Source organism: Sus scrofa, chromosome X, assembly GCF_000003025.6.
Source record: "Sus scrofa isolate TJ Tabasco breed Duroc chromosome X, Sscrofa11.1, whole genome shotgun sequence".
NCBI classification, from domain to species: domain Eukaryota; kingdom Metazoa; phylum Chordata; class Mammalia; order Artiodactyla; family Suidae; genus Sus; species Sus scrofa.
In genome coordinates, this window is record NC_010461.5 from 43,884,805 (window position 1) to 43,896,721 (window position 11,917).

At 44.7% G+C, this 11,917-nt stretch overlaps 1 protein-coding gene and 1 long non-coding RNA gene across 2 annotated transcripts in view; one reads left to right on the forward strand and one right to left on the reverse strand.

The window, feature by feature from the left end:
• The window catches only part of LOC110257788, a 48,157-nt gene extending 41,086 nt beyond the window's left edge, over window positions 1-7,071 (forward strand). The window contains exon 3 of the long non-coding RNA XR_002340759.1: window positions 6,849-7,071. This is a non-coding gene — a long non-coding RNA (uncharacterized LOC110257788). The remainder of the gene's footprint in view (window positions 1-6,848) is intronic.
• AKAP4 (A-kinase anchoring protein 4) lies at window positions 780-10,338 on the reverse strand. The gene is made up of 6 exons (XM_005657807.3): window positions 10,174-10,338; window positions 8,534-8,629; window positions 7,447-7,497; window positions 6,792-6,893; window positions 1,924-4,065; window positions 780-1,131 (listed from the first exon to the last, which is right to left on the reverse strand). Exons 2-6 carry the CDS (start codon window positions 8,627-8,629, stop codon window positions 976-978), a joined length of 2,547 nt encoding a protein of 848 aa, XP_005657864.1. The 5' UTR covers window positions 10,174-10,338; the 3' UTR covers window positions 780-975.

An 11,917-nucleotide genomic window follows, 5' to 3' on the forward strand; every position in this document is an offset into this window, starting at 1 on the left:
CGGGATCCGAGCCGCATCTGCAACCTACACCACAGCTCACAGCAACACCGGATTCTCAACCCACGTATCGAGGCCAGGGATTGAACCCACAACCTCATGGTTCCTAGTCGGATTCGTTTCCGATGTGCCGTGACAGGAACTCCCTTTCCTCGTTTTTTCAACTCAGCTAGCCCATCTGCAAACTCTTTTTTTTTTTTTTTTTTTGTCTTTTTGCCTTTTGCTTGAGCTGCTCCCGTGGCATATGTGAGGAGGTTCCCAGGCTAGGGGTTGAATCGGAGCTGTAGCCACCGGCCTACACCAGAGCCACAGCCATGTAGGATCCAAGCTGTGTCTGCAACCTACACCACAGCTCATGGCAACGCCAGGTCCTTAACCCACTGAGCAAGGCCAGGGATCGAACCCACAACCTCATGGTTCCTAGTTGGGTTCATTAACCACTGTGCCACAACGGGAACTCCCCACCTGCAAACTCTTAAAAGTGACCAAGAAAGCTATACTCTGGGGACTAGAGGGAGATGATCAAGTTACGCATGCAAATCTGGGAGACCCAGTGAGGCCGCAGGTGGCAAAACTCCAAAGAGTTTGTGAACCGCAATTTGGATAAGCCAGATGACTTAGGAACGTGGACATGGGTTACACCTGTGTCTTGGGTGCTCAGAACATGACCGAGTGAGATCTGGACACAAGTCCAATGTTGTCTCACCAGTCCTTGAAATTGGACCCATTCCCCCTCCCTTAGTCCAGATATATCTGACCAAGAAAACAATGACACAAATTTTCGTTTTTTTTTTTATTCATGTACTTGCCCAGCTTGTTGGACGCCCTGTATTGGCACAGTCCAACTGCTCAGATGTATTAGGAATTACAATTGTGTGGCATGCAGTTCGCTGGCCTGGTGGTGGGGGTGCTCCAGCTGGGATGGAATGCTGCTAGGGCGGGGGGAGCAAATGGAGAGGAGTCGAAGGAGTTTTTAGCTCACAGGTTAGTGAGCAGCCAGTCTAGCAGTTGTTTTCTAGCCATGTTTCCCACAGCTTCATCCAGTTGCCGTTCCTTGGCGAACTTCATGACCTCTTGAAGAAGATCTCCTACGCTGTACCCCTTCTCTGCGGCCTTAGCTGAAACTTCCGGAAGCTGTGGAGAGGGCAGAGATAGCTGGAGTCTCCTGATGCCTTTGGAGCTGGGACCCAGATGGATAAAGTGAACTACACCCACCCGCCACCTTTCCTGTCCTTGATTCTAGGATTAAAGGCTGCCACAGATCCAGGGCTGGAGGCTGCTGACATGATTTTCCTTTTTCCTGGACCCTCCTCTAATGGCCTAGCTCAAAATGTCAAAGGTCTTTTCTTTTCAAGCTTCAACAAACAAACTCTGGAATCGTGTTCACTAAATACTTCTCATCAGGCCCTGGAGCCTTCTGTTAATCTGTACTGACTTCTAGGTCAAGGCTAGGGGTTACCCATTGCTCTGCCTCCCTAAAAACAAGGTATATGAGATTGGAAGTAGGGAGGCCAGCCTGGGCTCAGGTCCTGGCCTGAAAATAATTGGGTTGAATATTTTATTTCTTTGGAATGCATCTAATGTAGGAAGCAGGCTGTGGAGTGTGTGTGTGAGCTCACAAAACAAGACTCCAAAAGAGCTCCCTGATGTTTTAACAAAGAGTTTGTTGAAAGGCTTACCGATAAAGAGGAACTAATCTCACTCTCCTGCTCTTAGAAATGCACAGGCCTTGAGGTGTCCAGAGCCCTGCTTAGTTAATGGCTCCTCACATTTGTGTCTTTATGAGCTAAGGGTCATTCATGAGTCACATGATAAAGAAAAGACTTTTAAAAAATGGACCACTCTTGGGCTCTAAGGTACCATACTGCCTCCCTGCCCCTACCCCTTCCAACCCTCTTTCTGCCTGTTCTTTGTTGCATTGCTTACCTTTTCCAGTTGTCCATCATCATCTCCCATGAAGTAGAGCATGGGCACGTTAAATTGGGAGGCTGCAATCCACTGCAGGACAGCCTGGAGCTGCTTTTGCAAGCTGCTTGTTGAGCACTGGTTATTGACAATGACCTCAGGTCCAGGAGAGTCTTGATAGTTCTGTGACATCCCACCATCGTGACTACGTTTGGGGCCGCTGACCTGGTAATTGGCATTGTTGGCCAAGGCTGCTTGTTCTTCCAGCTCGGCAAGGGCTGCCCTGTTGTTGCTGTACTTAGCCATGATAAGGCAGAGCTTCATCACAGACTCTACCAGTTGATCTATAAATTGTCGATTCACCTGCTTCATTCCACTGATAAAGTCAAGTTCTTGATTGTCCTGGCATTGGTCTTCCCCTCTGTCAGGCCTCTTGGACATGGAAGATGCCTTGTTTGTCCTGGGCTCTGAACGTTTGTTCTCACCTTCACATAGATCTTCACAGTGGAAGGGGCTCTCACCAAGCAGTTTTTGGATCAGTGACAGGACAATGTTTGACATATCCAGCTTCTGGGAGTCCAGGTGTTGATTCTCCTTTAAAGAGGTGGATGGTCCAGGTGCTCCATGAGATTCTAGATGTTTCATTGAAAGCGCCTTGGCACTTTGGTTACCTCCACACTTCTCGTATTGAGCACTCTGAGTCATATAGCCCATGGTAGAACCAGGACAGTCGTCTTCAAATGCATCTTTGCCCTTGGCTTGCTGGGTCAGGTGGTACCGGATCAGCATAAGGGCAGAGACAATCAAGTCCTTTGCCAGTGAATCTGTGGAGGGGCTGATCTTCTCCCTCTTCTCCTCCTTGTTACTGATGCATGGTTTGCTGGCCATCTTGCCTGGATTCCCTTGCTTTTGGTTCCACATGGTCAGGCTCTCCTTGAGAATATGTTCACCGACTTTCTCAGCACTGGTCAATGGCTTGCATTCCTCTGGTTTCATTTTGCCTTTGTCCTTCCCCTTCGTCTCAGCCTTCATGGCTGAGAATTCGAGACTTTGGTTCTTGCATTTGGGATCGTGGGACCCAGCTTTCAAGGATGCATATGACAGACTCTGAGATTTAGTTTCCCTTTTCTCTCCAAGAAGAGCACTGACCAGGCGCTTCAGCATGGCTTCCATGATGTCAGCAGCGTTTTGTTTCCCATGGTTGAACAGATTCCTCTTGACTGCTGAGACAAAGTCCGAGTCAGTCATCAGGACCCCGGTGATGTTATGTAGGTTCTTCATGCAGGAGTCAATCAAATCGGACACAATTTCCTTGGTGTGTTTTAACAATACCCTCTTCAGGACCATACAGGCTGGAATTGGCTTCCCAGAGCTATGAACTTTCAAGGTCTTCATAACAGAGACCATCATGTCAGATGCCACTTGATTTGCATAAACCATGAGCCCTTTGCTGATCGAATCTGCAAATTCTTTGCTATCTCTTTGGCACACCTGTTTGTCTCCACCTTTGTTCTTGTTGGATAGTTCGCTGTACAGAAAGGTCTTTCGGCCACCTTCCCTACACTCTTCCCCAGTGCCCCGCATTTCTGCAGAGGTCATTTCCACAGCATCATGGGCCATTTCAGAAGCGATCTTGCTCACAGCACTGCGAGGGCTGTCTTTCCCTTTGTCCCCAGAAGGTGGATAGATGGAATGATGAAGACATTTGCTTCCACCTTCCAGCTTCTCCTTGATTTCCTTGCGGGCCATCTGGATCACCAGAGAAGATAGCCGGTTGACATAGAAGGAAAGGTCATCCATAGAACATTCTCCATCAGGGGAGATAACTGCCCTCTGATTACTAGGAGATTTGGCTGGCGGGGTGGAAGGACTCTGGTTATTGTTGGTGTTCTTGGATGCCGTCATTTCAAGACGTAGGTTTTGAGGTCCGTTGGCCATATAATCCATGTTCAGTTGATCAGCATAGACACTGTAGCAGTTCCCAGAGTGTAATTGGTGACATTCGCCCTCTGTATCTCCTACTTTATGTTTACAGCTAGAGGCTGAGGGACTCAGTGCATGTTGGAAACCTAAGGCATACTTTTGAAGATCATTGAGAAGCCAGTTGAGGACACTTATGGGATCAGAGGGAGTTTGTTTGAAAAGGCACACAGATCCCTCTGTCTGAAAAAAGAAGAACACCTATCCATAAGAGTCTGGGTAGGTTACTTCTTTCCCCTATTTTATTTAGAAGATACATCCTCTAAGCTGCACAGATTAGGGATTTGACCTTGAGAATTTTCATGGGTGTATAACACGCAATTATATCCATCCAAACACGTTTGAACAGCAGCAGCAGCAACAAAAGCTCAGAGTATATACATTTGTACCCTTAACTCTACACAAGTCTCATCAATATGTTTGTCAATTTCATCTGCGTAAGTGTGCTTATCTCCACATATCAAAAATGTGGTCCAAAAAAAAAAAAAAAAAGAGTTCCTGTTGTGGCGCAGAGGAAACGAATCTGACTAGGAACCATGAGGTTGGGGGTTCGATCCCTGGCCTTGCTCAGTGGGTTAAGGATCTGGCATTGCTGTGAGCTGTGGTGTAGGCCGGTAGCAACAACTCTGATTAGACCCCCTAGCCTGGGAACCTCCATATGCTGCAAGTGCGTCCCTGAAAAAAGCCAAAAAAAAAAAAGTGCCGGTGTGTCTGTGGTGTGTGTATATGCACATCAATATATCAATTCATGAGTGTGAATATTGTCAGTCTATACTATTAGTGCGTGAAAATGTGTCTGCGTGTATGTATGTGCATATGCATATGCCACTGCTCATATGTCACTATGTGTAAGCATGTGTAATAATGTGTTGATATCACTACACATTGTTTATGTCTGTGGTATAGGGCAGCATGTGCATGTTAGTATGTGTATTTTGTACATGTGTGAATGTAAAAATATGAGTGTATATATCCGCGTGTCTCTGAATATGTAAATAAGCAAGAGTCAATCTGAGTGGTCTGCCTATTTGTTTATGATATAAAGCCAGTAGCATGTATCATGCAGCTAAAAATGTTATTTATAGATGTTGAGGCATACATTCATCTACTAACATAATACTGATTAATATTAACATATGATTAATGTATACTAATATGTATGTTAAAATATGAATATATATAAATAGGTGATTATATAATGACTGGGTCTATCAATAGAGTAGGCATCAGTTTATGTCATGTTTTATATTATGTCAGTGATTGACAATGTGTGTCAGCATTGCATACACTTTGGTATTTGAGTATGTCTGTGAGTTCATGAGTTGCATCTGTATCAAATGTGTGTCTCTATGCACACAAACATGTGCCTAAGTGAGTATGTGTTACTTTAAGTTTGGGTGTGTGTGTGTATCAACATGAGTTATAAGTGTGTATGCCTGGAGTTCCTGTTGTGGCTCAGCGGGAACTGAATCTCAACTCAGATTCAGAAATGAATCTGACTAGCATCCATGAGGATGCAGGTTCCATCCCTGGCCTCGCTCAGTAGGTTAAGGATCCGGCGTTGCCATGAGCTGTGGTGTGGTCACAGACGCGGCTTGGATCTGCCATTGCTGTGGCTCTGGGGTAGGCCGGGGGCTACAGCTCGGATTGGACCGCTAGCCTGGGAACCTCCATCTGCTGCGGGAATGGCCCTCCCACCCAAAAAAGTGTGTATGCCTGTATCTGAGTCTGCATGGTTTCTGTGTTTTGATCAAGGCTTGCGTGTGTTTATGTATGGCGTGCTTGGATGTATATATGAATGTTTATGTGTGTCACATGCAGGCACATCAATGCATCTGACTCTGTATATCTTTGTATATGTGTGAAAGTCATCGTTATGAATTAGTCACTGTATATAAGTTTGTTATGCCAATGCTTGTGTGTGTCTATCAGTGTCACGTTCCTGGAAACACGAGGTCATGATAAGGTCCACTTTTTGCAAATAAGCTTAAACTACAATGAAGGAGACCTGCATTGTGTGTAGTAAATATGGGCTTGCTTTTTTAAAAACCAACACCAAGTGTAATTTATCTGTTTATTAAGACACCAGGATGGAGCTGGCCACCCTCAACTGAACCCAAAACTCTTTGGAGAATTTGTAACTGGTTTTCCTTTCCTCAGGGGCCATTCTTATCACTCCAAATGCATCTGGGGCCAGAAATGATGCTGCTGGCTATAATATGAGCCTGGCATCACAGAACAAGAAATATTTGACTCCTCGGCCCTGAAACCAAATATCTTGTTCCAATATCAGCTACTCCAGGCTTGGGGACTCTAAGAGTGACTTATTTACTCTGATGCCCACCTCAGACCATCCTAACGGACGTAGCCTAGGATGTTGGCACAAAAACAAAAGGATTCTATATGTGACAGTGTCATGCCAGTGTAATTGCTTCTAACTGTGTGCTTCCCGACAACCCGTATAATCTCTTAAGACAACAGGGTGGGGACCAGGCAACTACAGTTTTTGTTTGTTGTGGATTCTTCTCCATATCTTCTTTTTTTCATTATTGGATTCTGGGCAACATGGGGGTGCATAACTCCATTGCAAGCCAGCAAAGAACACTGCAAAGGACCTTGCTTATACGCCCCTATCTTTGTTAGGCTAGGCATTGAAAGATTCTCTTTGCAGTAGGTACTTCATATGAGGAGAGAGCATTCTGAGCCTCTGTGATTAGTGCCATGGTGAGATACCTGGGCATTGAACTTACCCTGACTCTGAACTTGGGCCTGTGTTCTCTAGCATGTCATATTATTCAAATTTGGGGGCCTGTTTGACCATAGTTCTCTTTTTCTCTCTGAACCAGAGTCCTCCAGTTCAGCACTGGGCTCTGGGAATAAGATAGGGTAGACTCAGAGACTAAGTATACCTTAGACTGGTCTTGCTTCTCAGTATCCTTGATCACAATAATCTCTTTTTCTTCCAGATTCTCCAGGTGTAAGTCACCTTCTGAATCGGAACCAGCAGCATCCTATGGAATTAAGGGGCAAGATTCTCATGAACAGGTGCGTTTCGAGACTTTTCCAAGCTCGCTTCCTACTACCCCTTTTCTTTCCGAAGGAACGGTAGGCTTGTAATGTTACCTAGTCTTTGAAGAATGAGATGAAGTTCCCTCTACAAATTGCTACTCCCCTCCCTCTTCCCCTACTCCACTGAAGGTATTTACAAAGCCATCAGTCTCAGGAACCATATTGCATTAAATATCAATCTTTTGGACAGGGAGATCCCCCCCCCCCAATTTTCTTTCTTGTCCCCGTGTTTCTGATATGCTACCTTCCATGTTTTCTTTCTTTTGGCCCTACCAGCAACTTAAGTGGCTTATAAGAAGAGATTTGGTTATCAAGAGTGACGGTGAGTTCTGAACCAGGGATCATGAGCGCATGAGAATGATGGCTTTTCATCTGAGTCCCTTCCACCTTTCCCCCCTCTGCCACCACCTTTCCCTTTCCTCCTGCTGCCGCTAATAACCCTCTCTCAGCAGTGTCCCACCCATTCCAACTCTGAGAGGAGCAGAGAGTACTCACCTTGGAATCTTTATCTTCCACATTCAGGGTGGACACATCAACAAAGCATATCTGCATCAAATTAGGAGGGTGAACTTAGAAAAATTCTAGAGAAAAGGCCTTCATATCTCTTTCCAGGAGGTGAGAAGAACACACCTACCTTATCGAGTTCTTGTGAAGACTGATTGATTGATTGGCAAAAGGTCTGTACATTGTTAAGTACTCAATAAATATTAATGCTAGGATTAGTATTAGGCAGACAGAATCTTAACGACACCTACCTGTGAGAGAGAGAGGCTGAAAATACCTTATCCGTATTTATTGAGAAAACTAATAGAGGTGCCTTGCCCAACAAACACAAACTCAAAAGGTAGAACTCATGTGAGAATTCCATCTCCCTGGCTCCCAGTTTTGGAGCACATGCTACTACACTAATGTTGCCACAATGTGTTTTTTGTTTGTTTTACTATGGTGATATAGAAGATTTTAGGTGGCACAAACATTTCTGTGTGTAATAGGTGCTTTTCTGGATGGTCCATTAGGCAAAACATGTACCATTACATCAAACCTGTGCTATTACAGATAACGTTGCTTAGGGTGATGGTAACTTTTAAATGTAAGTCAATTTTTAAAACATGGCAGAAATACTTTTACTTACTATGTGTAGGTAAATAATAGTATGAGTGGTGCTTGAACATGATAAAACAATGTGAAGTACTATGCAATTCAAGTTTGGGAAACAGAGCGTGAAGTATCCTAGGCATCCTGCTTTAGGATAACTTACCTGTAGCTAGGTGACATTGTTATGCTTCAGAGATGTAAAGTGATAGAGGCTGGTAACTAGGCAACCACCACCCCTCCTCCCCTCAGGCTCCCCCCCACCAACCTTCCCTCCCCAGCCCCTTTATTTCACTCCTCATCTTGCCCCTCCCTTGAATTGTCCCTGTGTGTGGTGTATGAGAACACTAGTCCCCCACAGACCTCGTTGGTCTTGATGGCTTGGGGAAGTCACAGAATGACTCTCCATTAGTCTATCTTGGGCTCTGGGATATCGATACCCAAATGCCAATCCTTTCCACTCCTTGGTAGGAGTCATTTTGTCTCTTACCACTTTCCTATCCTGATCTTGCTGTCCTGTTGGGCTGTAGAGATCTACCTTGCACATGCCCCTGTGGCTGTGTAACCAGTCAATACCATCAGACATCTGGAAAGAGACAGAAAATGAATCTCAAAGGCTCATGTAGTTTTTGAGAAACTGAGTCAGTTTAAGTAAGGCTCTTCCTAAAACCCATCTTCTCTGTGTTGCACAGAGATTTAGGCTAGGGACTGGTGGGGTGAGCCATGGAAGAAGGACACCCTGAAATGTTTGAAGCTGATGATCCAGATCATTATCTTTCAGCTCAATCCACAGTTCCCTTTAATTTAGATTCCCCACACCAAGGATTTGGAACCATGGAATTTATCATCCTGACTCCTGGTTGGGAGAAATGGCAGGCTGGGAGGCAAACTTAAAAGGAGGCCTAGAGACTGTGGGGATTAAAGTTAGTGATTTATTTCTTCCTAGCGCCACTCACTAAACCTCACCCATCTCCACTTTTCTTTACCCATTCTTGGGTACCCTCAGTGAATCAAGCTCTCTGCACCCCCTTTCACTGAATTTTAGCTACACCTAGTTGAACCAGAGTCTTTCTCATTACATTAAAGAAAGGGAAATTAGGTAAATAGCTGTAATACTTACCACATAGGGTCACTGGAAAATACTAAGGTCAATACCAATAGAATGAATAATCCTTTGTGTTAAAACAACACATTAAGATTTCATCATATAGAACACATTTCTGAAAACTGAGAACACTTGGTCTAATAGCCTTAAGTCTAATGAAGAGACCAAAAGGTTTGAGGGAAGACCAGACCCTGATCCCAGAAGGACCAAGTTTAATTTTACTTTTGAAAGAGAAAATAATCTCTGCCACCTTCCTTCAACACCTCTCACCCCAGCCTGGAACCAAAAGTGAAAAGGAAAGACCTCAGATCTACATTTGGGAAGACACAGTTAAGGGCTTGAATTTGATTTATCTTTAAAATTTAACAAGAGAAACTTTTTGGCCAGGTAGGAGAGGGCGGTTGAAGTCCTTTCCCCCAACTTGCTTCAACATTTAGAACTCTTTAACCTCTAGCTCCCTCCCCTCCCCACCCCTCCCCCTTCCTTCCCCCCTCTCCCTCCCTCAGCCCTTCCGACCCTCTCTCTCCCCCCCTTCTTCCTCATTTCTTTCCCTCCAGTCCACCTCCCCTTCCTCTCCCTCCCTCTTCCCTCCTTCTCCTCCCTTCTGTCTCTTCCTTCCTCCCTCTCTCCCACCACCCTTCCCTCCTTTCCCTCCCTCTGCCTCTCTTCTTCTCTCACCCTCTACATTTTTACACTTACTGTCCTCTGATGGGTAGCCTTTCGCAAGATGCTACTGCACTTCTGCCCTTTACCCACCCTCCTCCCTCCATCCCATCGCCCCCATCTTTTTGGGCTCTCCCTTCAAGACTCTCTAGAAATCCGTGAAAAAGTTTTAGAAGAGGCTTTCCACACCCTCAAAAGAGGGAGTTTCTTTTTTTCAAGAGCTAGAGATCATTTGCTTTGGTTAAAAAAAAGAAAAAAAAAAAAGAGGGGGAGGCATAGAGGTCCCTCCTGTGATTTGGCTATAGCCTCATTCCAAAACCTTAAAAAAAACCTGTTAAAAATAGTATTAATGAACTTCTTACCTTGATAATGAAGTTATTTTAGACTTTGGCTGAAAATGTGCCACCCAGAAGGGAGATGTGCCCCTTGAGATGGAAGCGGGCAGTGCCAAGTTCTTGGGCACCTGCAGCTGGCTGCCACCCCTGTCAGCTGTTGAATGAGACTGAAGGGCCAGGCTTTCCCCCTGCTGTTTCTGACCCTGGGGCATGACAACAGAGTTTGTTGGGTCATAATGCCCTAAACTGTAGCAACCTCAGCAAAGGTGGGGCAGGCTGGCAAACTCAGTAGCCCCTCACATCAAAAGCTATGCCCCTCACATCAAAAACACATATGGCTGTGTGCTGTACAACAAAGTTTTGCTCTTATGTCTAAGAGGGTACACATATTTTACATTTCATCCAGCTCACCACTCGTTAACACCCCCTTTCTTTCTCTTCCCTCTTCAAGCTAGACTTCTAGAACAGTCTAGTCATGTCACTTACCAGGTTGGTGGAGATTTATATTTTTCACATACAGAAATACCACCAGCCTCTATGAACCAAACAGTATTAATTTTCACATCTTAGCTCCTTGGGTTTCCCTCTAGAGATTCAGAGTTATGTGGCAAAAGATCTTTGGATTTATGTCAAAACAGGGAAATGTTAATCAGAGTCCTTTCTGGGTATCCTTAATATCTAAGGATGAAAGAAAGTTGGAGGCTGCCTTAGCAGCTTCTGCGGTTTCACCTCACCATCAAGACACCCCCTCAGCTAGTCAAAAAGAAGCCAGAAGATGCCCCTACCTTTGTAGTAGCAGAATAGGCTATTTTGTGGGACCCTGGCATCATTTGTTCTTGTCAATTTGGATGCTGTGATGACCCTTCCAGTCTGACTCCAGATGTTGTTGCTCTCCTCAACTCTCCATACTCTCCTGAAGACTTGACTGCCAGCTGGTACCAGAACTTCTACCTCATGACATCACTGTTTCCATAGAGAACAGTGACAACACAAAGTCAGGGACTCTTTCCTTGGAATTCTGGGTATCTAAGTGGTCCCTCAAGATTTAAGCTTTATCATGAGACATAATTAGTGTGCCCCACCCCCCACGCCTGGCCAGTGCATTTGGGTCAGGGTTAGCCTTTCACAGACTCCCCAAGCTATGAGAAGCCCTGAGCCCCACTTATTCTTTTCCGTTATGGTCAGCCAGTGCAGGATTGCTGGCTACGCTATTCCTTAAAGCATTATCCATTACATTTGGAAATGCCTTCAGTTTAGCCCTACTTTGGAAACTTTATCCCATAACCAAATGCTCTCACTGTGCCCAAGTCTCATCTTGGTTTCCACTTGTCCTTTCTCCACATGCCTCCACATTAATCTCCTGTCAATAAATGGATCTGAATTAAAAATCAGTTGAGATGACCCCCTAAATAATAAGAGTTTCATATCCTTGGTTCTACCTCCATTTCTTCTTTTATCTGTTACCCCCAAATTGTATATCTTAACCCTGCTATACAGTTTTGATCTCGTCAATTCATGGCATCAAAGAGAAACAGAACTGGACCTTCTTTAAAGGTTGTCAGACCAATTTTTTTTTCTTTTCTTTTCTTTTTTTATTATTTTCCCACTGTACAGCAAGGGGGTCAGGTCATCCTTAGATGTATACATTGCAGTTACAGTTTTTTCCCCCACCCTTTCTTCTGTTGCGACATGAGTATCTAGACATAGTTCTCAATGCTATTCAGCAGGATCTCCTTATAAATCTATTCTAGGTTGTGTCTGATAAGCCCAA

Excerpts from the sequence above, each read along its gene's own strand:
- AKAP4 (XM_005657807.3), bottom strand. The coding sequence starts at position 8,629 with ATGTCTGATGGTATTGACTGGTTACACAGCCACAGGGGCATGTGCAAG. Across the intron at positions 6,894-7,446 it reads TGGAAGATAAAGATTCCAAG|GATGCTGCTGGTTCCGATTC; the intron begins GTGAGTACTCTC and ends TTAATTCCATAG. Across the intron at positions 1,132-1,923 it reads ATGATGGACAACTGGAAAAG|CTTCCGGAAGTTTCAGCTAA; the intron begins GTAAGCAATGCA and ends CCCTCTCCACAG.